This window comes from Sorex araneus, chromosome X (genome assembly GCF_027595985.1).
Source record: "Sorex araneus isolate mSorAra2 chromosome X, mSorAra2.pri, whole genome shotgun sequence".
Classification (NCBI taxonomy): domain Eukaryota; kingdom Metazoa; phylum Chordata; class Mammalia; order Eulipotyphla; family Soricidae; genus Sorex; species Sorex araneus.
Window position 1 is genome coordinate 118,529,800 of NC_073313.1, and position 27,016 is coordinate 118,556,815.

General features: G+C 38.6%; 1 protein-coding gene across 3 annotated transcripts in view; it reads left to right on the top strand.

Annotated features, from left to right (window-relative positions):
- LONRF3 (LON peptidase N-terminal domain and ring finger 3) overlaps window positions 1-25,920 on the top strand; it is a 44,481-nt gene extending 18,561 nt beyond the window's left edge. For 2 of the 3 annotated variants that reach the window (XM_055121838.1, XM_012934044.2), the window contains 6 exons: window positions 9,258-9,372; window positions 11,933-12,054; window positions 15,204-15,362; window positions 16,263-16,428; window positions 17,356-17,505; window positions 21,246-25,920. In XM_055121838.1, coding sequence (XP_054977813.1) covers window positions 9,258-9,372; window positions 11,933-12,054; window positions 15,204-15,362; window positions 16,263-16,428; window positions 17,356-17,505; window positions 21,246-21,395 — 862 coding nt within the window. In that variant the 3' untranslated portion in view covers window positions 21,396-25,920. The remainder of the gene's footprint in view (window positions 1-9,257; window positions 9,373-11,932; window positions 12,055-15,203; window positions 15,363-16,262; window positions 16,429-17,355; window positions 17,506-21,245) is intronic. The other variant, XM_055121839.1, reaches the window with a different exon arrangement.
- Window positions 25,921-27,016: the final 1,096 nt, after the last annotated feature.

Here is a 27,016-nt window from a genome sequence, read left to right on the forward strand (position 1 = left end):
AAAAACAATCTTTTGGTTCACATCCAGTGTAATCCAGTTCACAAAGGCACCTCAGCATTTTCTTGCCCTTTCCAAACAAAGATGCCTTCCTCGTCAATCACTTGCACTTGTATTCAGAATAACTTTCCTAGTCATCTGCATCAACTTGAGCAGGATCAGCCATTACCTGAACAGTGTTTCTAGTTCTTAGCAAAACAACCGTGAGCTGGCGATTTTTTTCAAAACTTGAATAAACTCAATAATGAACAGTTTCGTGAATGGAACATGAAAGTCCTCCACAGGAAGCATTACCTACAAGGTGAGGTATTTGTGCAGGTGTAATGGCGGAGGGTAGGAAGAGTTTAGACATCCAGTGTCCTTTTACCAGCCAGGTAGCAGGTGCTCATACCAGAGCCTCAGGTTTAGACATAGGGAACTTATTTCCAACTAGAGACAACAGAGAGCATCACCTGTGGTTCTAAGCACGTGTGTGGTGTGAGCCCTGGTTTCCCAGACATCACACTTGGAGAGGCTTAGTTCTGCTGACTCAGAAATCCCAGTTTTTCAGTGCACTTACACTCCTTTACAACTATTCCCAACATCTGGGGATTGAAAAATCAAACAGTTTCATCCTGTTTGTGTTTTCCTTTCGGAGCAGGAATCCTGAGGTTGAAGTTCTTTTGTTCCCTTCCTCTACGTCCTCCCTTTCATCATGTTTGTCCCTGATCTCAACAGTGGGAATGCAGAGAAGGGTTGGAAATCTGGTCCAAGAAATAAACACAAAGTTAAGACCTTTTTCGAGTTGAATGTTCTTGAGTTTGAAAGCCATCATTTCCCTATCCCGTCCCTCTGTTTTCAGTGAACAAAACTCAACTTTGCTTAGTGTGGGCATTGTGTACACTGGTGAATAGAGCTAGATTCTACCTGCTTTATGGCAAAAATGAAACCTGCTAAGTCTGGAGAGCATTTTTGTTTTTGTAAGGCTCCTAAATGTTAACAGAAGCAATCAGTGTCCCTTCCCACAGGGCTGGTCTCTAATCTAGAATATTTTTATAGGCATTTTCATAGGCATGTTTTAGTGGGAATTCTTAGAGTCTCACCACAATCCTCTTCTTATCCCTCCTGAGTGTTTTCCTTCTTTATATTGTGATGAAGGTTCTCATTAAGGTCTACTTGACACTTGTGTATCTTTGGAGATGTTGATCGAGGATTAGAGATCTTTCACGGCAAGCATCTGGGTAGTGATTTTAGAGAGCTGTCCTGTTTCTAGAATAAATCCCAACCCTCTCTCCCCTGGGTGTTTGATTAGAGAGAAAAAATCCAGAGAAACTGAGAAATACCACAGGGAATAGGCTGCTCTAGAATCACCCACATTCCAATTTGGGATGTAGAATTCCTCTTAATTTCCGAGGCTTGCTCTCATTCGCTATCTCTCTCTGTGTGTCTAACTCTCATTCCCTCTCACTGTCTCTGGCGCACTCACTTGTTTGCTCCTGCTCCCTTGTTTTTGCTCTCCCTACCGTTCACTTTCAAGTGCATGCTCTTTTCTCTCCTTTGTCATGGAATTTCTTTAAGTCATTACATAAAAGTGAAGGAAGAAACGTTGAAGGGACAGTTTACCCCATATCCCAGCCCCTCAAGCTGGGCTGGAACAGTGTCCCCTGTTGCTCAGGTAAGTTGGTCTTTGATACCAACTACTCAGATCTCTGGCCCCAAGTCTTCTGTGATTTGTGTTGATCCCTTAGTCTTTGGAGGTCACCTATATGACTGCTAGAAAGCAGTCCCCCTGGAATAACAAGGAGATTTTGAACCAGTTAAGTAAATGGCCCAGTGATTTCTTCATCAATTGAAATGTGAAGCTGTATATTCAACCTAGTTTGGGCTACTCAAATCACTGTTGCTGAAGAATTAGTTCATAGTCTCCTTCCTCCTTCTCTTTCTCTCCCTCCACGCCCCCTCCACTTTCTTCCTAGCTCCTCCTTTGCTCTCAGCTGATAGCATCAAAGAAACAAAATGCAAAGATGTAACTGGTAGGAAAGATAGCTACTTCCAGACAAGCCAAGTGTTTTATCCTGGCTGATATCGAACTGAAAGAATTTATTATTACTATTGCTTATGCCATCACTGCAATGTAAATTACCGTTCATGAAATAAAGCAGACCTCTCTTTGATTTACAAATGCCTCCCCAAGTGTTTGCTGAAATCATTATATAAAGTGGTACAGAGAAGGGAGAGAAATTCAAGGCTTAATTTTTTTCTTGCTCGCTCTATCTTCTATCTACCGTTAATCTATCTGTGTCTATCAATTATTGGATTTTCTCTCTGGAGACAAGAAGTGGCAACAGTACTTGTGTGAGTATTGTGAGTATATGTAGCTATACGTATATGGATGATGTCTGTTCTAGATATATTTACAGTCTTGATCCTATTACATGGTCTTGGAGAAGGAAAATTTGCTTAGAAATCAGATGTGACTTTCCATCTGAAACCCTGCTATTAATGTTAGCCATGTGATCTTGGATAAGTTCATTTGAGTCTTAATGTCCTCAATAGTAAATGGAACTAATCCTCATTGCTTCCTTTTAGCATACAATGTTAATATATATAAAACAGTATTGCACATGTTCAGGAATGCAAGAGAAAAAGATTCTATCTGTTCTCCCCTTTTATTAATGCACTCCTGACAGAGTAGGAAAATAGTCCTGAGTTTAGAAGTGAACTGAAGATTGAAAGGTGATAGAGTTGAAGCATCTAAGCTTTGAATGATTTCAAAGCATAATTATGTAGCATCTGGGGCCATATGCACACTTGTGACCCCTCCAAATTGGGAGCATTTTAATCCCACTTTTTGTAAGAGGTGACTGTGTCCTTTTGTGTCTGCTGTGTTCGTCTGTTCATTAAAGGTCAGAATTTATTGTGGTTATTCAGCTACAGCACTGTTATTTGATGTGGATTGCATTCTCAAACAAACAATAAGCCCCGATTTTGAAATTTTAGGGAAAAATAGTTTTGCAGATACAGATTCATCAATCATCATCATTAGCGTCACCAAATAGTATAAAAAGCATTCAGATTTATTGGATTCAAATTACAGAGGAAATGAGCTATTCTGGTTTGGCTGGTCTCATAGATAGATCACAGCAGTGGTTCCCAAATCAGCCTGCAAATCACATTTTTGAAAAACATTGGAAATGGTGAAATATACACAGTGGAAAATACATAAAATATAAAGATAAAAATATTTATCTTAACAAACAAATATTGTAAAGTGAATATTCATGCAATAAATCTTCTTAGTGTGAATAATGCAGCATTGCTCAAGTCCCAGAAGGTGTCCAGATGCCACTTTCAAATCCTCACTCTTTTCTTCTCCCCTAAACCTCTATCATGCCTTTGATCTATTTTTTTCTTGTTTTTTTAATCTTTGTATTCTATCTTACTGGTCACTTACTTCTTTCTCCCTCCTCCTTTCTTTCCCTTATGCTTTGGTTCTCATATGCTGTAGAATAATTGCAACATTAGGTCCAATTAACATATACTCATACAATTAAAAAGAAAGAAGAAAAAGAATATTTTTCTTATGAGAACTCTTAGGATTTACTTGATTTACAACTTTCCCAAACACCACACAGCTTTGTTACCTATAATCACTATATTTGAGATTACAACAGTATGTCCTTTTAAAAAAGCAGTTTAGTATCCATATATGTATATTTTACTAGCCTAGGTTAGCTTTTCTTAGTTTAAAGAAATGTCATTACTCTTATTCAACATATATTTTTGTTTTGTCTTTTTTCTCCATATTAATTTTTATTGACATAGGCATCATTTTAAATTACATTAATGTGAGGTTCTTAATAACATGAAACATTGTTTTATACATAGAATATAGTATTAATCACCTGAAGATATTGTTAATGTATAGATTCTCAATCAGCATAACTTAGTGATGTCCAAGTCTCTGCATTTTTATCAGAAATGATGCCAGTATTGTTTACAAAGCCTCTTTCTACTGGCAAAGATACACAGAATACAAACACACTTCAGTAAGTAATGCATAGAAAAGAAATTTGACATAAAAACTCATGTAAGCATTGATGATCTTCAATTGGGACCAAGAAAGATGAATCTTTTAAACCTACTCTCAATAGGGTTTTAAATTTCTAGCATCTCGATGGAAGGAAATGGCTTTGAAATTAATATATTTCCTTTGCATGGAAATGTTCATATATTAAATACTACGAATACTTCAAAGGTTGAAAATGATCAATTTTGTGTTATTTTTCATAATCAATAGCAATATACTTTAATTTTCTTACATTGTATTAAAAAAGAATGATTTGTGTTATTGCATGTAGCTGAGATGGGTTCACTTTCATTATCATATTGTTCTTACATTATTATATAAATCTACCACAGTTGATCAGTTGTTCTATGGTGGCTATCAGTTGTTGATCAGGTGGCTATTCGGGGCTTGTTTCAGTTTGAGGCCATTATGAATAACATTACTATGAGCAATTTTATGTATGCCCATGCATTTGTTTTTACATATTAGGTGTTAGCTTTTACTTGCTGACTTGTTGAAGTCTATGTATTCTCTAAACAATTACTTTACTGTATATACATTCTACTCTGTGTCTTGCTTACTCTCCTTATGGAATATTTGGATGAATTTTAACACAGTAAAAAACATCTGATTTCTCGCCTATAATTAGTATTTTCTTGGTGTTCTTTGATCTTGAATTCAAAATTTTCCTGTTTTTCCTTTGAAAGGTTTTACTGTTTGCCTTTTACATTAGTTTTACAGTCAAATAGAATTGATTTTTGTGTATGGTCTGAGTGACATTTCAACTGTATTTTCCCCTTCAGAGAGAGTCAGCTATTCTAAATAGCATTGAATATGAATGTTATTCATGTATTGAAAATCTTTCCTCTTTTTTGAAGTGTCATATTTGTCATGGATCAAGAAACTATGTCTGGATTTATTTGGGAGCTTTCTGTTCTGTTTCATGGGTCTATTTGTGCTTGAGCTATTCCACCACTGTTTTAATCACTATGGTTTTACAAAAGTTCTGACGTGTGGTAGGGCAAATCTTCCTCAGGGCTGTTATTGAGAAGCCTCTTGGCACTTGAACTTTAGCCCTGCCTTATCAAGTTTAGAAATTAAATTGTCATGCTCCACAAAAACAAGTGAAATAACTCATTGAGATCTTTACTGATTACTTCATAAGTCTTTATTTTCTTTCAATAAGCTATTGAGAGGGTTTTTTCCCCAGTAGAGGTCTCATACCACTTTCATTAGATTTAATTCTGTATACTTGATGTCCAAAAATAAATTGTAAATGCTATCTTTTAAAAAATGTGTTTTTAAGGAGCACAGACACAGTATAGGAGGTAAGGCCTTGTATACTGCTGAAAGTGATTTGATTCCTGACAACATATATGGTCCCCTAAGCTCTGCCAGTGATTATTCCTCTGCCCATAGGTAGGAATAAGTCCTAATCCCTGCTGGGTGTGAAAAAAAATCCCCCAAATAAATGATCAAATATTTAAAATATGTTATCAAATGATTTGTAATTGTACTTAAAATGAAACTTGTATGTGTGTGTCTGTATATTTTTCTGGCATCCTTGCTAATGTTATCAACTTGTTAATTCTAATAGTCATTCAATAGTCATTCTGTAGATTTTTTTAATTGAATCACCATGAGATACACAGTCACAAAGTTGTTCATGATTGAATTTCAGTCATACAATGTTCCAACACCATTTACTTTACCAGTGTAAATTTCCCACCACCAATGTCCCCCAGTTTCCCTCATGTCACACACACCCCAGCCTGTCTTTGTGGCAGGCACTTTTCTTCTCTCTCTCTCTCTCTCTCTCTCTCTCTCTCTCCTCTCTCTCTCTAGGCACTATGATTTGTAATACAGATACTGAAAGCATTGCCTCTAAGATCAAGCACAAGACAAAATTACCCACCCTTCCCACTCCTATTCAATATGGTACTGGAAGTGCTTCCCCCAATAGTTAGGCAGTTAGGCAAGTAAAAGATTTCAAGATCACTGGTGAAGGAATGGGTTCCCGAACTTTGTATGAGGGAAGTATAAGCACAAAAGTGTATAAATCTGTAACTGTACCCTCACGGTGATTCTCTAATTAAAAATAAATAAATTATTAAATAAAATAAAATAAAATAAAATAATATATACTTTCAAGTAAAAAAAAAAAAGATTTCAAGATCATCCAGATAGGAAAGGAAGAAGTAAAGTTTTCACTGTAGATTCCTTTATGTTCAACCCTTCCACATTTATCTTTTTGCTTACCAGGAGCTGGATGTTGGAAAAAGCTGGAAGTTGGTGTGCTTTTCTTTTGTTTTGTGGTCAAACCCACAGTTTCATGCATGCAAGACATGCACTCTACCACTGTACTATATGTTGGCTTTCTTTCAGATTTTCTAAGTTTATGAATATTATGCCATTTATGAGTAATGATTTGGTTTCAAAACTGTTTCTCCTTAGTGCTCTGTTTAAGATGTCCATTATTAATTTTTTTTAAAAAAATTGATTGTGTTTTGGGGCCAATTCAATAACTACAGTACATTAATTCTAATAAATTAGTTTTAAACAGGACTTTAACATTCAAAAAGCAAAAAATAAATAAATATATGAGAAGTCACCCTCTTATTCCAGATGTTCATTGACTTTGTAAAAATATCATCTCTGTCCCTCTGTTTGACCTTTGCCCATTGGGACTTCACCAGGTTTCTTGTCTTTAAAGCTCCATAGGTGACATGATAATTCGGCTTAGAAACCAAAACAGAAGATTTGCCTACAGAGAGTTTAGTAATTTTGTGTTACACAGAGATTCTCAGCCCTGGCTGCTTATGAAAATCATCTTTAGGAACTTTTTAAAAATCTTGCTGTCCACTGAGTTTTTTAAAAAAATAAAATAAAAAAATATTGCTGCTTTATTCACAATAGCCAGAATGTGGAAACAACCTGAGTGTCTGAGAACAGATGACCGGATAAAGATACTATGGTACATCTACACAATGAAACACTATGTTGGTGTTAGGAAAATTTAAATTATGAAATTTGCTTATAAATGGATGGACATGGAGAGTATCATGACTAATGAAATGAATCAGAAGGAGAAGTACAGACATAGAATGATTGATTTCATTTGTGGTGTATAAAAAACATAATATGAGACTAATACTCAAGAACAGTAAAAGCAAGGGCCAGGAGAACTCGTCATGTTTGGAAGCCTGCCTCAAGTGCTGAGGTAGAAGGCAGTTGGGATAGAGAAGGGACCCCTCTGATAAAGATAGTTGGAAATGACCACTGCATAAGAACTGCGTGCTGAAAGTGGGTAAAGAAACAAATATGATAACCTCAGTATCTGTATTGCAAACCACAATGCCCAAAAGAGCAGAAAAAGAAGGAAAGTGCCTACCATAGAGGCAGGCTGTGGAGGATAGTGGAGAGAGAGGAACTAGGGACGTTGGTTGTGGAAAATGTACACTGGTGGAGAGATGGGTGGTGAGACATTATATGACTAAATCTGATCATGAACAACTTTGTAACTGTGTATCTCACAATGATTCAATTAAAAAAAATCTTGCTGCCTGTTCCTTACCCTGAAGATTTTAATCTCTGCAGGGTTAGTTGCAGTTACTGTATTTTTATGAAAACTATCCAGATGATAGTAAATTGTCGTATGCAGGATTACCAGGGTGGAAGTAAACCATTTATAAAGAGCATGGAGATAATTGGTATGTTTTAAATCTTGACTGTGGAAATGATTTCACAATTCCATATGTGGCAGAAGTAGCCAAGTCGTTGCACTTTAAGAATGTTCAGTTTATTGTACATAAAGTATGCATCAATAAAGTTTAAAGTAAAAGGTCCCCAGGTGTTGTGTGTGCACGCACACACAGAGAATACTAATTTGTTCTAAAAAAAAAAAAAGGACGCACAACTGGAAGGGCAAGTTGGATGGATTTTCATTTCACAACATAGAATACACCTAGATTAGTGACTTGATCACTTCTAGACTTCAGTTTCATTTGGTTGATGGATTCATTTTTTTTTTTTTTGGTGCAGGGGCTGGAGGTTGGGGGCTACACCCTGTGGTGCTCAGATACTACTTCAGGCCCATGTTTGGGAGTTGCTCCTGGCAATAATCATGGAACTATATGTGATGCTGGGGCAAACCCAGGCCTTCTGCATGCAAAACATGCACTCTAGCCCTCTAACTTATCTTCCTGCCTGGCCTAGATTCAATTTCACTTTTCAGCTTTGACAATTTGATTTCCAGTCTCCTAGTGCCCCTCCTGGACACACGAGGGCGCTGTGCAGCTAGCAGCCTCTTCCTCTCCACTGAACACTCTTGTGAGATCGAAATAGGCTGGTCAGGTGTCTATTCTTTCTTTCTGTCCTCTGGGGGAGTGCGAGCCCCACTCCTGAGCCATCATCATTTTCAGCTGCCCCCACCCAGTGATCCTGCTGCAGGTGAGCCCCCACTTTGAAAAAAAGTCAGTCCATGAACCTCTGAATGTGCAGAATAGCTTTTAAAAAAAACACCAGATGCTTTGAAAATACCCAGTCTCTGGGTAGCAAAGCCATTAAAATAGAATTCTGTTGGATATGTGCAAATACACATATGTGCATGTACATGTGTGTGTCCATGTATCTGTCAGTAATACAATTTATATTTCTCTACTTCATAAGAAAATGATTTATCCATATGTTTGTTATAGATACAATTTTGAGATCCTGCAGGCAGTAAACATTGTTTAGGTAAAAAATGAAATTAAGATTAACAAATAAGCCAAGTATTTTTCCATTGCAATATGACTTAATGCTTTTAAATGTGTAAATGTTTTTGTTTGATCTGTGTGTTTGCAAATATGTAGGCTGGGTAATATTTTAGAATGGATTCTATTCAAGCACTCAGGTTATGCATCTAAATTTTCCTGCAACTGCTAGTGGAAAATATGAATGCTTCAGAAGAAACTGATGAGAATTGATGTTACAAAATGATCTAGCGACATCTTAAATCTCAATAAGTGCATTGTTTTAAATCCTGCTCAGAAATTAAAGGCAAATGCTCTTCTGAAGTGCAGCATCATTATAGATTTTTTTTAAAAAGAAACACATACCCCACACATATACAATTTTCTAAATAATACTATAAGATCTTAATGCTGAGTACTTCTGTATTTTATTTTATAGCCTTATTTCAGTTTTCTTAAATTTTGACTTTTTATTTCAGATTGTTCTTCGAGCCAGTTACAACACCTTGTGGGCATACTTTCTGCTTAAAATGCTTTGAAAGATGCCTTGATCACAATGCAAAATGTCCACTCTGCAAAGACAGTCTTTCACAGGTAAAAAACTGTAATTCTTTGTTGGTTTTATTAGCTTATCTTGAAGTGGGTATTTAAGTTATATCCAGTTAAAACCCAAACCACTGCATCTTGATAGCATTAAATACCCCTTAAAACTATTTCTCTATTTTTCTCATCTTATACACACCCCTCCCCTTTCTATAAAGTCTTCCAGGCAAGTGCGGCAAAATTCTTTTAAAACAAATAATTAACTTATTGATTTTTATTGGGAGTAACCACACCCAATAGTGGCCAGGGCTTTCTCCTGATCACCGCAGGCTTTGCTCAGGGGGCCATATTTAGTGCTGGGGCCTGATTCAGAGTCAGCTGACAGCACCTCAACCCCTATACTATCTCTCTGCCTCCAAATATATCTTTTTTCAAATTAATTCCTTCTTACAAAATTAATTTGAGTTGGAATAAAATGTAATAATGATAAACATGGATTCTGCTCTAATCCTTTAATAATTCTTGACTCACTATGGGCTAGAGTGATAGCACAGCAGTTGGGCGTTCGCCTTTCACGCGGCCGACCTGAGTTCGATTCCTCCGCCCCTCTCGGAGAGCCCGGCAAGCTACCGAGAGTATCAAGCCCACGCGGCAGAGCCTGGCAAGCTACCCATGTGTATTGGGTATGCCAAAAACAGTAACAATAAGTCTCTCAATGAGAGACGTTACTGGTGCCCACTTGAACAAATCAATGAGCAACAGGATGACAGTGACAGTGACTCACTATAATGCTAGGTGAGTCTGTATGTCCTTCCTGGCTCCAATGTCTCCTTGTCAGCAATATTTATTCATAACTGGAAGAGACCAATAATAGGTCCCGCAGAAAAAACTCCAAGACTTCAGTTTGTTTTTGTCCCACCTTGCAGAACTGCCATACATTAGCAAATACTTGGCTACTCTGGGGCTCTGGGGCTTCTAAAATGAATCACACAAAGTGCCATCTTTGTTTTTCAAGTGAACCAAATGGATTTTTCTATAGCACAAGAAGACCCATTTTCCATCTGGTTGTCCCTCCTTCAAGGACTTGTGAGCCACACTTTACAACAGGCATTAATGTTCCTTGACTCCTGTCATTTCTAGGGAGGTTGCAGTTTCAACCCCTAGGTGTAAAAAGATTGAAATGCACTTCTTTAGGTTCAGAGAGATTACATGGCTCCCACTCCCACCCTTCAGCATTTAAATGAAGGAACTGTCAGTCAGAAAGATGGTACAGAGGTTAAGGTGCCTTGCACATAGTCAACTCCAGTTCAATCACTGGCATTGCAGAGATCCCCAAGCCCCACCAGGAATGATCCCTGAGCACAGAACCATCAGTATAATCTGAGTACCACTGAAAATTCCCCTCCAAATCACATAGTAAATTTGTATTGCAAACCTCTGCAATATCCATGTAAGTGGATGGGGAAGAAAATCTATCCATATGCTCATCACCTGTAGGAAGTCATTGTTAACATTTTAGTACGTGCTTTTCTTATTTTTTAGCTTTAACATCAGTGAAGGAGGCACTCTCTTCTTTGATTGGCCACCTCTTGAGCCACTGATTTCCTCCAAAGATTGGCATCAGGCTGATTCTCCAGGAGGTGGTTTGTGGTGACTGATAATGCATCCTGACTGTTCCAAGACTCAGAAACTAACTGATATTATCTATCTCTGTGTATTAACACAGGGGCCCACACAATTTCCTAGAGAGATTAATATCTTATTCCAATCATGCTCACCTTGGACTAGAAGTACAGTCTCCCTGGGAATGGAAATATTGTCTAAAGCCAGCAGTTTTTTACTCAGGAGCCCCCTCTGCTGGGTTTGTAAGCATTATTTCCATTGCAAGCAATTTTCTGCAGATATTTTCTGTCCTATTGTCTGGTTCATTCAGTTTAACACCCGATACTGACAGATTCTTGGATATGCATGATGTATGGGTGTTTGGGAGAAGAGTAATAGCAATTAAGCTAGAGGATTGCTTATCACATCATTTTCATGAAACCTAGATGATAAATTAAAAAGAAATAGACAAAAAGCCCCAATATTCAGTGCACTTATAAAACTAAAGACCTACAAAATTTTCAGAATTGCAATATTCAGCAGTTATGTATTATTGAGAAAGGTAGGCAGAAAAAATATAAATGATTAAATTTTTTTACTTTGTGAACCTCTTTGCTAATGACTATAAGCATTTTCTTGCTAGAGCATCAGTAAGCTTGTAAACACCGTAATCAATAAAAGGAAAGGAAAGGCCTTTTCCCTTTTTCAACAAGGGCATTAATTCCAGTGCTTTTTTAAAGTGATTATATTTTGAAAACATTAACGCACATAATTTTTTAAGTTGAAATGTCCTTATTAATGATTAAGTATTGAAGCCATCAATTGTATGTTATTTAGAAAACACTCACACATCAATAATGCATCTATTAAGATAGCATCAACTTCTGAAGGGAATCGATCTAAATTGCCACCATACATGGCATTTGGGTCTTGTGATTACATCAGCAGAGCTCTGTGTTCTTCTGCTGACTACCCAATTATCTAATTGCCTTCTCCCCCACTCCCCTAGTGCTTGGCATCAAGAAAATACAAAATAAATGTCACCATGGAGGAAATAATCGCTAAATTTCTTCCAGAAGATCTAGAAGAACGAACGAAAATTGATGAAGAAGAAATGGAAGAGCTTTCTAAGTATGTATATGAGAGTCCTGTTTTCTCTTTCAGTCCAGCCAGCTAACAGAGCCCAGTTCACACATTGAACACAATGGGAGTTCCCCATTTAGTGAGAGTTTGTCAGTAGCATGAAATTGGCAAGGGAGAGGAGTTCAATATCATGTAAAGCAGTGAAAGCCACCAATAGGGGTTCCCTCCACCCCTGAGACATTTGTTCAACATGTGCCAGCACATTGCTGAGGGGTCGTAAACCATAGCACTTGATCAGGTCATGTTGTGACATTAGCAGCTTGGTTCTGCTGGCAGGAGGAAATTGGAATGGTCTCATCAGGAGATCTTGTCAAATGTCAGAAAATTTTTTAAATACCCAAGGATGTATGAGGTAAAAACTTTAGAATCACCAGAGTTGACCTTAACATCCAGTTCTGGGGCCCTAAGCAAGTCATTTACCCCACCTGGTCCTCTGTCTCCTCATCTGTAGCTTGGGGATAATAGTTCATTCTTCATGGGCTTATGAAGATCAGTGAATCGTTGCTTAGAAATCATTCACCAAATGGTCAGCAGCCATATAGATAGGTTGAGAGGTAAAGAAGAGGGATGGAAATGAACTAGGACCTCCCAGCTCTGTACCTGTCTGGAAGAACAGCTATCTCAATGACTGGGAAAAGTAGGAGCTGGTTATTCATTTCTGCCTCTTACTTGGCTGCCCTTTTGTTTCTGCCTCCCCAGTGGATTCTCACCTCAGGGGTAAGCTTGCTGATGGCAAAAACTAATATGTTTTTCAAATTTTATGTTTTATTATAGCACCATGACTTTTAAATTATTCATAGTTGAGTTTTAGACATACAATATTGCAGCATCGATCCCACCACCTGTGTCAACTTCCCTCCACCAATGTTCTCCAGTTCCCTCCCAATATTACTACCCTTCACCCTATCGTCCGCCTGCCCTCTTGACAGACACAATTGTAAGTTCAGTTGTTAAAGTTTGGGTCTCTTAATTTCAGTGTTGTTGACTCTGTGGTTTGGATATGTGGCGCTAACATTCTTAACACCACCTTTGTACCTGACTCCCCTGACCTAGTCCCCGTTGCTTTTCATCTGTCTCTTCTCCCTCTCCCCTCCACTCTTTCTTTACTTCTCCTCCCTATACTTGGGCCAAGGTTGATCTGAGAATCCCTCCTTAAAACACTACATTCCCTCTAGTTACACTAAATATCACACATAAGATTTTTTTGCTTGTTTTCTTTAATTTTGGGGTCACACCTGGAGATGCTTATGGATTACTCCTGACTCTGCACTCAGGAATTACTCCTACCCATGCCTGAAGGACCACATGGGATGTCAGGGTTTAAACCTGGGTCTACCATATACAAGCCAAGTTCCCTACTTTTTTTACTATCTCTCCAGCTCCCCAAAGCTGGTCTCGTTATAATCCCAGAATAGAGAGATATAATAGAGAACATTTCAAAACTCAGCTTCTAGCTTGAATGTATGTCTCACATTGTTTTCTTGGCAAATCAGAGAAAAAAAATCCTAATTTTCTCGTTGACTTACGTTGGATATGCTTGGGACAACTTTATCATTGTTTCTTATTTGTATATTGAGTCTTTTTGGGCTATCTTTTGAAGTAGTTTTATATTTTTGGGTCATACCCAACAACTCTCAGGGGTTACTCCTGGCTCTGTGCTCAGAAATTTCTCCCGGCGATCCTCAGGGAACCATATTAGTTGCCAGGGATCAAACTCTGTCAGCCATGTGCAAGACAAATGCCCTACTCTCTGTATTTTCGCTCTGGCCCCTTGAAGTACCATTTAATGCTGTAACATATATTTCAATGAGGCAGAAAACTACCCCCAAAACAGTCGTATTAACTAATGTAATTACAATAAAAAATAATATTTTTAAATATCATATTATGAGTTCCCCTACTAAAATCACTAGAATCTGCAAGAGGACTATCCACTGAAATGAATGAAATTCATATTGTAAAGAATGTGCCAATGGTCTATTATCTTTTGATAGGTTCCCATATTCCTTTTAGACTAGTAAGATAACAACCAGTACTGATGAAGAAGGAGATGGACGCATACAGTATTTTTTCCTTGTTTCACCACGTTGGGTGTTATAAATAATCATGGGTGCACCTGGGTCTTCATTCCAAAGCTAATGCACCATTTTTTCTGAAGGTTTGGTGTCCCCGTTGTCTACAATTAAAATACACAGTTATTCAATTGTAAAAAAGGGTTGGAACATTACTGGGGTAGATTATTTTTTCCATTTTTCACTTCTCAGCCAGCTGGTCCTGGTATGGACATTCTGTGTAATCTTGGCCCATGTGAGATGCAAACAGGGGTCATGCAGATAATTTCCCACCACTATTCTGGAGAGCTGGGCCACCAATCCCTATACAGTAAGAAACTTGAGAGAGTAGTTTGAGTTGAAAGTAAGAAAGAAAGGAAAGTAGTGGGGAAAGAATGAGGAAGGAAGGGAGGGAAAATAATAAGAACAAAGGAATGAAGGAGAAAAGAAAGAAAGGGAGGGAATGAGAGGTGGATGAAGTGAAGAAAGGATAGAAGGGATGGGTATGAGTGTAGAGAAGGTATGGAAGCGGGAAGTGTGGGAGAGAGGGAAGGAAGGAAGGAAGGAAGGAAGGAAGGAAGGAAGGAAGGAAGGAAGGAAGGAAGGAAGGAAGGAAGGAAGGAAGACTATTGCCTAAAACATTAAAGTATTCCAGACCTTCTTTAGTCAAAATAGAATACGTGAACGATTCCTTTGTTTATCTTAGGCCTTAGACTAGTGTTTCTCAGTTTTGCCCCCAGTGTAGCCTCCCCTAAACTTTGTTTCCTTTCTGTGGCCCTTCCTGTACTACTGGTTGGCCTCTTAGCCTCATGCGACCTAAACTCTGTTGATGCAATTTTCACCTGTGACACCTCTGAACTATCCTGGAGGCCTACAAAGGGCCTTTGGGCCACTGGTGGAGAAAGGTTTCATTAGACTAACCTCTGTACTAGATCAGAGGACTCAGCCTGGGTGCACCTGGACTTCAGTTGCATTTCATTATTTTTGATGTTTCCCTGCTTTCCACTTGGGAAAGACATGGAGTTTGACCCGTCTTTCTATGTTCTCCATTGCTTTAAGTCTCATGTTATTTTCTCTTCCCAACAGTTTAAATAAGAACGTGCCTATTTTCGTGTGTACTATGGCTTATCCCTCCGTGCCATGCCCACTACATGTCTTTGATCCTTGTTACCGCCTGATGATTCGGAGATGCATTGAGACAGGCACAATGCAGTTTGGCATGTGCCTTGGCGATCAATTGAAGGGGTAAATGAAAATCTATGCAAGTTAAGGGAGATGGGTTAAAAGGGGTTATGTTTGAAGTGGCTCCCAAGAGTCAGGGGTGACTAGATAATGAAATGTAGCAGTTTGCCGTCATGAGCCTTAAAATAGATCATTAGTGATCCTCTGATTCCAACTTTACCATGGGCGTTTCTGCCTACTTATCTATCTATTTAATTATTGTTTACTTCGGAGTCACTCCTGGTCATACTCAGTCAACTGGACCAGACAGTCCTGCAATACCGTGCTACTGGTCCAGCAGTGTTAGGGTCCACCAGGGTCACCCTGATTGGTTATGGGGAAGGAAGGAAAAATATCATTGACCTACAATAACAATGGTTAATAAATTGTGAGGTCAATGTTATTTATAAATGTTAATATGGTTAAGTGGTGTCAGGGACAATTTTGGGTAATTACAAGTTTAGGCATGCAAGAGACTTCTTATTTAAAGGAATGCTGGGTTTAGTATTTACTTGCTGGATAGTGTCTAACTTTTTTAAATAAGCATGTGGACCCTAGATTCAGATTCTGGGTTCAGATTCTAGTTCCAGCCTTGCAGAAAATTTATTAAACTTTCTGTATCTGAAAAGTGGTATGATAACTGTGCCTACCTTGGTTGATTTGTTGGGAGGATAGGCAAGTGTACATAAGGCACCAAGCATGGCACTTTGCACATAGTATATGCTTGGTAAATGATATCAGTAATACTAATACATGAGGATTTTTTTCCTGCACAGGCTTTGCCTGTTGTATACTTGCAACTGTACACTCTAGGATAGGTAGATGTTCCTTGAGGCACAGCACAGAGTTCTAGAAATGACTTGGGAGACAGAACCCAAAAAGAATTCATTAAAAATTCCTTCTTGACTCTATTTCAAAAAACAGAAATTTTGCTGAATATGGCTGCATGTTGGAGATCAAATACGTTCAGTTCTTTGCTGATGGCTGCTCAATGGTTGAGAGCGTAGGGAGGCGACGCTTCAAAGTCCTCCAACAGAGCCTGCGAGATGGCTACAACATAGCTGACATCGAATACATTGAAGATCATAAGGTGAGGGCGGCAATGCCAAAAAAATTCCAAACCAGCTCATCTGCAGCTTGGCTTATAAAAATGGTTGCCAAAGGATATATTGACATTTTTGAGGGCCTTCGCTGCAGCAACATTGAAGGCTGCTGGTTTGTCGGCATTGTAAACTATAGAAACTTTTAGGTTGTAGAGTGGCTAGAGAGTGACCATTTTTCCTGGCTCACCAACTCAATTGCAGGGTTCTGTTTATGCATAAGAAACTCCATGGCCAAACAATTCTGGGGCTCATTTAGCTTCAGAGTTAACTCTGAAAGACCAAAGCCAGATCTGGAGTTTGATCCACACATAAATGTTTTATTTTTTATTTTTTGGTCACTGAGGACTCACACAAATTTATAATTTACAATATGTAACCTGCAGAAAAGTGCTTCCCAACAGTTCATCATCCCATAAGCCAGGTGCCTTGGTTTTGTGGACTAATTGGTCTAAGAAGAGGTATATAATCCCATATACATCTATATTTATAATCACTACAAGGAACAAGATTAATGAACATTTGTACCACAAATACACGTATTTGACTTGAAAGGCAGACTCAAACATGGAGACATTCATATTTTCTACCATGTGAGTAAAGTAAAACAGATGTAAACAATAGAAATTAGAAATACATAAACCAGCCTACCATCACTTAATAGCATGCCTCCACTACAGCTAATTTGAGTCTATGATTTTCCATATGTGTTTCCTTTTCCCTCAGCTGTATTTACACACAGTTCTGTCATTTAGCTGAGGTGTAGCTGTTTATAGGCGACACAATAGAAAGTGATATGGGTGACCTTTTTTCTAGAAAGCTGGGATGGGGTTGCTCAACGAAAGTCAAGTGTCAAAAGCAACTCTGTGAATGAAGTAGAAATTCTGAATGCTTCACTTCCACATTGATACTTTCAGATTAAAGAAGAGGATTATGCTGAGCTCATGGGTTTACACAACTGTGTCTATGAACAAGCATCATCATGGTTTCATTCACTCAGAGCATCTCTGAAGATGCGGATACTCAGTCACTTTGGTCCAATGCCAAAGAAAGATGCTGATATCAAGGTATATAAATCTGTCTCTTTGGAATCAGATTAGGGATTGTGATGATATGGGTGCATATTTGCCACCCAAAATTCAAGGATAGAGAAGAAGCCAAACCCAATTTGGTGGTCTTTGGCAAGGTATCATGCATAAAACCACAAGGACACCAAGAAGTCAGAATAGGAGTTAGTCAAGCAGTAGAAACTTAAGTCCAAGGCTGGAGCGATAGCACAACGGGTAGGGTGTTTGTCTTGCACATGGCCTAGCTGGGTTCGATTCCCAGCATCCCATAGGGTCCCCCGAGCACTGCCAATAGTAATTCCTGAGTGTATGAGTCAGGAGTAACCCCTGTGCAACGCCGGATGTGACCCAAAAAGCAAAAAAAAAAAAAAAAAGAAACTTAAGTCCAAGACAGGTTTTGAAAGCTAAGTCAAAGTAGTAGAATGGGGACAGAGACATCATCAATATAAGAACATTCCATGGGAGTTCAGATCCACTCCACGGTCAGGTGCATGGATCAAGATTCATGTAATGATCAGGCTTAATAAAAGGGTGTTCTGGGAACAAAGAACAAAAGGTTGCTACTTCTAAATGGCTCATTGGTCCCTCCCCTATTGCTGTAGGAGATAGGAGATAGGGCATGCTACCTCACAGGATTTCCATTTGTAATCCTGTTGGAATTGTGAGGTCTTTTTTTTTATTCCCCATCCCCATGGGGTTCTTTTCCAACCTTGTAAGTTGAGACCCTTGTCATTGTCCTTTCAGGGGTGAGAAGGTCCTGAGGAAACAGACTCCAGTTTTTTTTATACATTAATTATATGTCACATTTTATTCTTTTAAATTTTTTTTATTGAATCACCATAAGATAACCCATTACAAAGTTGTTCATGATTGGGTTTCAGTCATACAGTGTTCCGACACCCATACCTCCACCAGTGTACATTTTCTAGCACCAATGTCCCAAGTTTGCCTCCCACCACCCCCATCTCCCCTTCCTAGCCTGATTCTATGGAAGGTACTTTTCTTTCTCTCTTTCTCTCTCTCTCTTTCTCTCTCTCTCTCTCTCACACACACACACTCTCCTTCCCTCCCTCCCCCTCCCTCTCTCTCTGTCTCTCTCTTCCACTACCTCCCTCTTTCTCCCTCTCTCTTTTTCTCTCTCTCCTATTGGGCATTGTGGTTTACAATACAGATACTGAAAGGTTATCATGTATATCACTTTGTCTACTTTCAATACTCAGTTCTTATTCAGCGTGATCATTTCCAACTATTATTGTGATATTGGTACCTTCTCTGTCTTACCTGCCCTCCTCCCCCCATGAAATTGTGGTAGATTTATTGACCAGTCCTTCTGACCCCTGTTTTCCTTGCCCTTGGCTATTAATCTCATAGAGTAAATTTTCTTTCTATACTACGAACGTGCAATCATTCTATGTTTTTGACTCATTCTTCTGACTCATTTCACTTAGCATGATACTCTCCATATCCATTCATTTACAGGCAAATTTCATGACTTCATTTTTCTTAATGACTGTTTAGTATTCTTTTGTGTAGATGTATGATAATTTCTTTATCCAATCATCTGTTTTCAAACAGATCTTACCTTTAACTCTTCCTTGGGTTAAGTTATAAAGAAAACGCCACCTTAGGTTTTATTGGATCTGTTTGTTTCCTGCGGGTTGGTGATGGTCCATGGGAGAGATTAGATAATTAACATTCCCCAAGTTTACTGGCCCAGTGTGAATCAGGGAATAGCCTCTCAATCAGAGGCTGTCCATAATCCACTCACTAGGTACATACTGTCAACTTTTTCTACCTTCTGGCTTTAATACATCAAACCTCAAAGACACCTTTGATTCTTTACTGCCATTCTCCAATTCTGTGACAATAGAAAGGTATTAATGTTTATATTACCTTCCCTGTCCAAAGACTGGCCCTGCTTCCCTCCCTAGCCTGGGACCCTGGGAGAGTCGCCTCCCCCTTTTCAACATTTCTCTGATCTCTGAAATAAGGTAAGTGTATGAGGGGGTCTCCTCTTGATTCTAAGATTTAAACAAAGTCTGTTCCGTAATGGACTGAAATCTCATGCTTTCACTAGGCCACATGTTGGGGGTGCCTCCACACCTTCCCTTCTGCACTGGCCAGGCAAAGGAGACATGAGTTTTGGAGGGAAAAGGCTAGTGTTTCCCAGCTAACGTGGATCCTGGCTCTGGCTCACTGTTACTCAGAACTCCAACAGAGCTGTGCACAAGCTCATGAACAGGCTTAGTGCTTAATGATAACAGCACCATCCACGAGAGAAAACACAGATGTCATCTAGTAATTCATAAGAACGCAGTGAAACAAAACGGTGGAATATTGGTATTTTTTCCATTTTTACTAGGGCAAAGCTATCATGTCATTTGATAGAAGCAGCAGGAAAAAAATTCCCCCAACAAAATTTCATCTAGTTTTATCTAGTCAATTCTTCTGCTCAATGATCCCATTAATAAGAATTCTCTTAACCTAGTAAAGAGGTGGAAGAGATGGAAACGCCCCTCCCCTTCCCACCACCACCCTGTACCCTCTCAGTGCTAGCATAGCCTTAATATCTGTTAGCAAACCGGGAAAAGAAAAATCTGAATTAGTCCACTTAACATTTAGAATTGAGACCAAGAGGCATAGAAAGTTACAGAACACAGTGAAGGACAAAAAGGAATTTAAAGGAAACTAGAGACACTGAGAAGTAAAGTGGGTGGTTGAAGCTGTGTTGGGGAGAATCAGGAAAACCAATTTGGGAGGCCATTAATCCCACATGGTGGTGGTTTGACCAGAACATGCTGCTTTGCGGTTTGAAAACCAATGACATTCTGAAAATCATAGGCAGAAATCTTATTTTGGGCCTTGGTAAGAAACAATACCAATGCCTAAAACATGTATCTGAGAAATTGCTGGCCAACTGAATGTTGTTGAAGAATTTATGTGGGATAGGAAAACTCTTTATTAAAAGGAACCCTGGGAGTCCTCTCTAGTGAATGGCTTTTCTCACTAGAGAGTTTGTTTTTGCCAGGTGGGATTGTTGTACTTTGGGGCCACTGATCTTAGGTGTTAATTCCAGGGAGAAGTGAGCCATGGCCCTGTGGAGTGACAAGGCATATGCATGCTTTCATCTGCACTGGGTAATGGAGGGAGTTCAGAAACATGCAAATCCTCAGGGCTTATGTGAATTGTAGTGGCTAGTACAGCTTATCAAATGACACTGGATAGAAGGTATATTTTATCAGCTATGATGTTGGCATGTTTGCTTCAACCATCCCCAGAACTAACTTTAGCTTATACAACTTTGTACCAAGAGATCATTCAGCGATCCAAAATCCTTCCTCCCAAGTCTCTGTCATCCTTAGAAATTTGCCCTCAGATTGTGATTGAAGGTCATCACCTTCTGAACGTTTTAGTCAGAGGAAAGGTAAAGAAAATGGGAGACAGGGGGCCCATGTTAACTTCACCAGAGCATGTCCTGGACATGATCACTTTCCTAAATATGCTACTCATAGGAATTTTATCTTGTGACCTTATTTCACTGCAAGAGAGATCAAGAAATGCAGTCTTTTTTTCTGGGTGGTGATATTCTCAGTTAAGATAAAGAGTAAATCAGTTTGGAAGCAGTTAGCAGGCACTGCCACACATAAAAGCAGCAACTCCACTGGAGATGGTTTTCTCTTTGGAAAAGTGCAGACAGGTAGTGCTTCTAGGGGTGAACCCACTGTGCCTTTCTGTTTCAGGCACAACCTAATGGCCCAGCGTGGTGCTGGTGGATCTTAGCGGTTCTCCCACTGGAAAACCGAGCTCAGCTCCCGTTCCTGGCCATGAGATCCCTTAAAGATAGATTGAATGGAATTCAACGGGTCTTAGCCTTCGTTGGAAACCAGTGAGAAATGTAGATGGCTGAAGAGGAATGTTTACTCTCTTCAACTGCCCTAGGGGGGGCATTGTCTTGTATATATATATCGAATGGCAATAACATCTTAACAGAAGGAAGTCTCAAACAGAGAGGCAATTACCTGCCATTGATCCTAGAGTGAACTTGCATAGAAATTTCTAAAGAATTAGGACCTAAATAATATCAAATAAAACAGTTCTTGTTAAAAAAAAAAGAATTAGGACCTGTTTGAAACTTTCTGTCTTAAGATGCTTCTTGATGTGCTGCACAACTAGACACACAACAGAGGTGTTAAAAGAGCCCAGAAGAAAAAAAAATTCATCTGATTTTGACATAAAAATTTTTGAAAGTCTCGAATGGTTTTGGTTTAATTTCCTTTCTTTCATAGATGAATGACTGTGTGGGTGAAGTGTGAGGTGAAAATGCTAATGATTTACTGCATTCTTTCACTGACTCAAAGTCTCATTCCAATGGTTCAAGTTTTATACAGCATTGTGTATATAAAAATGTTCATACTTCTTTCCATGTTGATAACTTATTTCTTACACTACTGCTACTGTATCCTTTTCTAGGTGTATGTTGATAACTATTTAAGTGTACAGTATGAAAAAGTATTGTTTTATTTATTGGTGTGTTTACAATGTACCTAGGGGAAGTAATATGCCAAATGTGAAATCTGTGCTTGAAATATTTTTACTTACATTTTTTCTAGTTCTTGAAACAGTTTTATGTGTGTATGTAATATATCTATGTAGTTGTTTTTAAAAGTTTTTAGAATAAAACTAAAATAATCTCTTTATAGATTCCATTTGATAATGGAAAAATAGTTAAAGAATTTGGCATAGCTTAAGACATAGGCTAGACACAAGTTAAATAATATATTTCCTATGTGTTAGATATAGCAAGACTGAAGGAATTATTTTTCTGGAATAAAGAGATGAATAAGAGGAGTGTATTCTGTTACAATAGCTATCAGCACTCCTTTTCACAGTCCATTACTGTATATAATTTTTCTCCAGTTAGAAATGGGATTCTTTGGCAAGGTAATATTTAACCCTTCAAGGGGAATGGCTTTCAGTTTGGTACATCACAGCTTTGCCAAACTAGTCTCCACACGCACCTTTTTCTGGGATCAGAAAGCTTCAAGATTTGGCTAGCATTTGTGAAAACAGTTGATAAACAGTTGTTATATAAAGTGGAAAGAAGTTGGTCCATCTAGAATCCTTTAAAAGATACTCCAAACTGTATATTGATGTGTATATATGTATATTATGTATATAGCTTTTGGATTTTTAGTCTTTATCAAGGGACTAAACACTGCCTTTTCCACTAGTTGCTTTTTGTCAAAGATTTCCATGTTGGGGAAGAAGAGTGGCTAAATATTTAGCTTGCCTTGTGCTACTTTTAGCCTTCAATACCAGGAGAAACTTGGAAAATACTGTGCATATGGGAGTGTTATAGTAATAGAGTGACTAGCATGCCATTTGTACCTTTGTGCAAATGATCCCCCTTACTAGACAGCTGCACCACATTCCACCCTAGCTGTCATCCACTCTGTTAAGGTGAGAGGTTAATGCCCACAGTGATCAGTCTGGCGTCTTGTACCATCATCCATGGCCATAAATAGAAGAGAATGAGAAGTTCTGGACAACATAGAAGAGAGTTATGTAAGCAGAAACCAAATGATCTTTTCTATAATTTCTTAGCGAACACTGTGTTGTCTGTTACTGGTTTTGATGTCTAGAGCCAAACAGTGAAGAATGAAAATATAGACATGCACGGTTCGGAGAGCAGGGAATCAAGGGTCTTTATTCCCACCTGGTACCCTGTTATGTGATCCATGGCATAGTTATGACATGAGTGTTTTCTTAGTATTTAGCATAAATGCAACAGAGAGAAAGGACATATGTACTTCTTGCAAGATGTGTTCACCTTTTGGTGAGTGATTTCATTTCACTGAGTCCTATTTCCCCTGTCTAACAAATAGTAGTGATAATAGTTATGGCTAAGACCATTGATATATGTAAATAACTTAGCACAGTGCCTACTCTACAGGAGGTAGGGAAAATGATAGCTATTATAAGATTACTTCAAGTTCTGGAATATTACAAGGGGCTTACATTTGCCTAAAACACTGCCTTTACACAAAATATCTGTTTTCAACCCCTTTTAAATATGTTCAGAGGCATACATGCCACTGACTTGCAGATAACTTAAAGATGTACAGGTAATTACTTTAAGGACAAGTCTCTTTAGGCAGGCAAGGGCACAAGAAAACAACTGAGGTTCGAAGGTAAGGGAGAAGTCTGTGCCAGCAAATTTTCCTGTTTTAACAGGGCTAAAATTTCATGTTTGGAAAACTAGACTTCTTGGTATAATAGAAGCCTTAAGTTCTAGTTTCTGTAGAGTATCTTAAGTTCTAGCTCCATTAAAATAACTAGATTGTCACTCCTTGAGCTCTACCATGCATTGGGAATCTTGACCATGCCAGGAGAACAGATTTAATTGTCTGACTTTTAAGGTTAGTTTGTAGTGTTTTTTAATGCAGCTCTTACCACTCCACCCCTAAATCCCCCAGCCAAATTTATTTATTATTATTTTTAATTGAATCACCAAACTTACAAAGTTTTCATGATTGAGTCTCAGTCATACAATGATCGAACACCCATTCCTCCACCAGTGTGCATTTTCTACCACCAATGACCCCAGTATTCCTCCCACCACCCCCATCCCATCCCACCCCCTGCCTCTGTGGCAGACACCTTCTTTCTTATTCTCTCTCTACATTGGGCATCATGGTTTGCAATACAGATTAGCACACATCTCCCATTCTTAGCAGCCCCTCCAACCATCATTGAATTAGTCCCCAGACAAATTTATTGAGAACTTGACTCTTAGTGGCTTAGCAACACCTTTGAGGTTCTTTGACAACAAGCTTTCACTGCTGTAGTGGTGAGAGGGAAGACACACTTTGCCTTGCTCTGAGATGTACTTGAAAGGGGCAATCAACTGGTCATGTCCATTTCACTCTTGTGAGCTGATTTTGTTACAAAGCTTGATTATGTGAGTAGAGAGAATAGACATTAAGTTAATTGTATGGGTGCAAGACTTCCCCCTGGGTGCGTAGTTCCCTGTATTTTGTTAGTTTTCTTGTTTCGTGATTTACCTGGTATTTTGGTAATATTTTTTCTCTGTGTGTACATATAGATGTAACTGTGTGTATATATATGTGTGTGTATGTAGATATCAAGTGGACATTATGACTTTATGTTTGGTACTGTACTACTGCTGCTAGTGAATAACCAGAAAAATGTAAGAACTGAACTTTCTGTAAACAACTATGAGAAACAGTACTGTCCTCTTATTTGGGGACACAGAGAACTGATTATTTCAAATTTTTGCCTTTACTGAAGACCTACTGATTCTAGTCCAGTGCTAAGGAAGCACAGGATAGTTGAGTCACTGCTTTTGTGACCCTTCCAGCATAAGGAGCTGCTTGGGCTCAGATCATCCCTCTGGGGGTTGGCAGTAGAGCTCCTGGAGCTCGTTCATGGAGCCTGGAGAACTTTTAAATGCCAACAGATTGCATACTGTGGATGAACTAGAATCCACTGGGGACTATGTTCCCCGCACCAACCCCATTTCTAAGATGGGAGTTTTACTGAAGGGACTCAGTCATTGAGTTCCCAACATGCTGGCTTTACAGCCATTTTCATTTCCCTAGGAAGAATCACGAGTAGAAATTCCTAAGAAAGAGGCAGATGGAAAACAGCCCATATAAGGGATACAGGATAGATTGTAAACCCTTTACTGAGTTTAAGGTTTTGACTTTACTGGATTTACAGATTTGATGATCAAAGGCAATGCTGAAGAGCAGCTGGCTGCCCTTCATGGCCCTTGCTGAAGGGGGAAAGAGGGAAAAGGAGCCATTTAGAATGAGGGTGCTCATGGCTCACTTTTTAACTATCTGGGTTATGTATACCCAGCGGTGAAAGGAAGATTCTTTCACTAGAATGGATCTTTTCAAAGATGGTTAGTTAACTTTGGAAGAGAAGTGCCTGTAATTTCTGTACTTAGTCTCATATTAAATCCTTTTCTTTATGATTCTGTGGTTCTTTAAAATTTGAAAATCCATCTCATTAAGTATGATTAATAGACGTTTACAAAACTACACTGTAGCTTAGGCATTGTTTAAAAGGTTGCTTGACATTAATCAATTGTCAGAGCAGCAAGAGTAAATGAGATTCAAGAGCAAATAGGTCATTGTGGTTTCATAGGCTTATCTTAGATAAACTAGTTTCATCATTTTATGAAATACTTAGAAATGCCAGGATTAAAGTATCAAGTGAATCTTTTAAACAGTGGCAAATGTGTTTGTCTGTTACTCCATTTGCTTAATAAGTAGTCATTTCAGTCTTGAACAGTAATAAATTGAAAGATTAATTAAGATTGTGCTTCCCCAGTGTCTCCCCACATCCCTCCCCAGCCCCCACCCTCACAATTGCTTTTCAACTACCTCTATATGCTTGATTTCCCTTTAGGGTTTTTTCCTCTAGACCTTTAGAAAAAAATTAGTTCATCTGTATTGTAATAACAATGTGATTGATATAGAAAATCTCTGTAAAAACTGGTCATTAGAACCGTGTTCTGTGGTCTCAGTGTTTAATCTAACAAAACTCTGTACAAAACTTAGAGAAAGAATTAGCCAAATCACTTCACTATGGTTTTGTTGGAAACTGGATATAATGGATGGCTGTTGGCACCTGTTATATTTGGGAGCACCTGTTTTGTTCTTGTTCTGATTGGTTGTAATACATTTCACTAGAAAATCTCTCAAAGTCATAGCCTTGCACTAAGAAATCAAACTCTTGTGTGAGCAAGAGAGAGATGTAGTGAGGCACATGTGAATTGTAATATTAATGTGATGTGTTCTGAAAAGTTGGTCATAATTTGTTTTGAAAATGTACTGGAAACGCTTGTTAGTTCAAATATTGTATTGAAGCATTTTGCTAATAGTCGGGTCCGAGATTTTCTGTAAATCCATTCGTATATTGGTATTACTTACAGCTAACAACATTACCTACTCTGTCTTCTTTGGCATTATTAAATGTTCATAAAAGCAAATGACATGAGTTGTTTTTCATTTCAATTCGATTTCTCCACATTAGGCCAAAGCATGAACCTTTGGACAAAATTCACTGGAACAATAAGCGGCAAAGACTGATCTGAGTCCATCAGGAAAACTTCAGCAATGTCTCCTCATAGCTACAATAGTTATTTTTGTGTTCTACCATTGATAACTTTGCAAGAGTTCTATTTTGTCACTGATTAAAGCAAGAGTGGCAGAACATTTTAAATGCAGTACCATAAAATCCCACATAGGTTTGGCCTTGTGCTTTGTAACAGTATCTTGTGGGTCAATGAGAAAACCCAGAACTCCTGCCCAAGTAAGCCCTGGAGAAAATGCTTGACTCTATTGGACACTGCCTTCTGTGTCTGGTCTGTCACTCTGGGTTCTCAGGAGATTCACTTCAGACAAAGGCATAATCTTCCCTCCAAGACACTCCTTCTGCATGGCTGCACAACATACTGTCTCTCCCATTCTCACTCTCT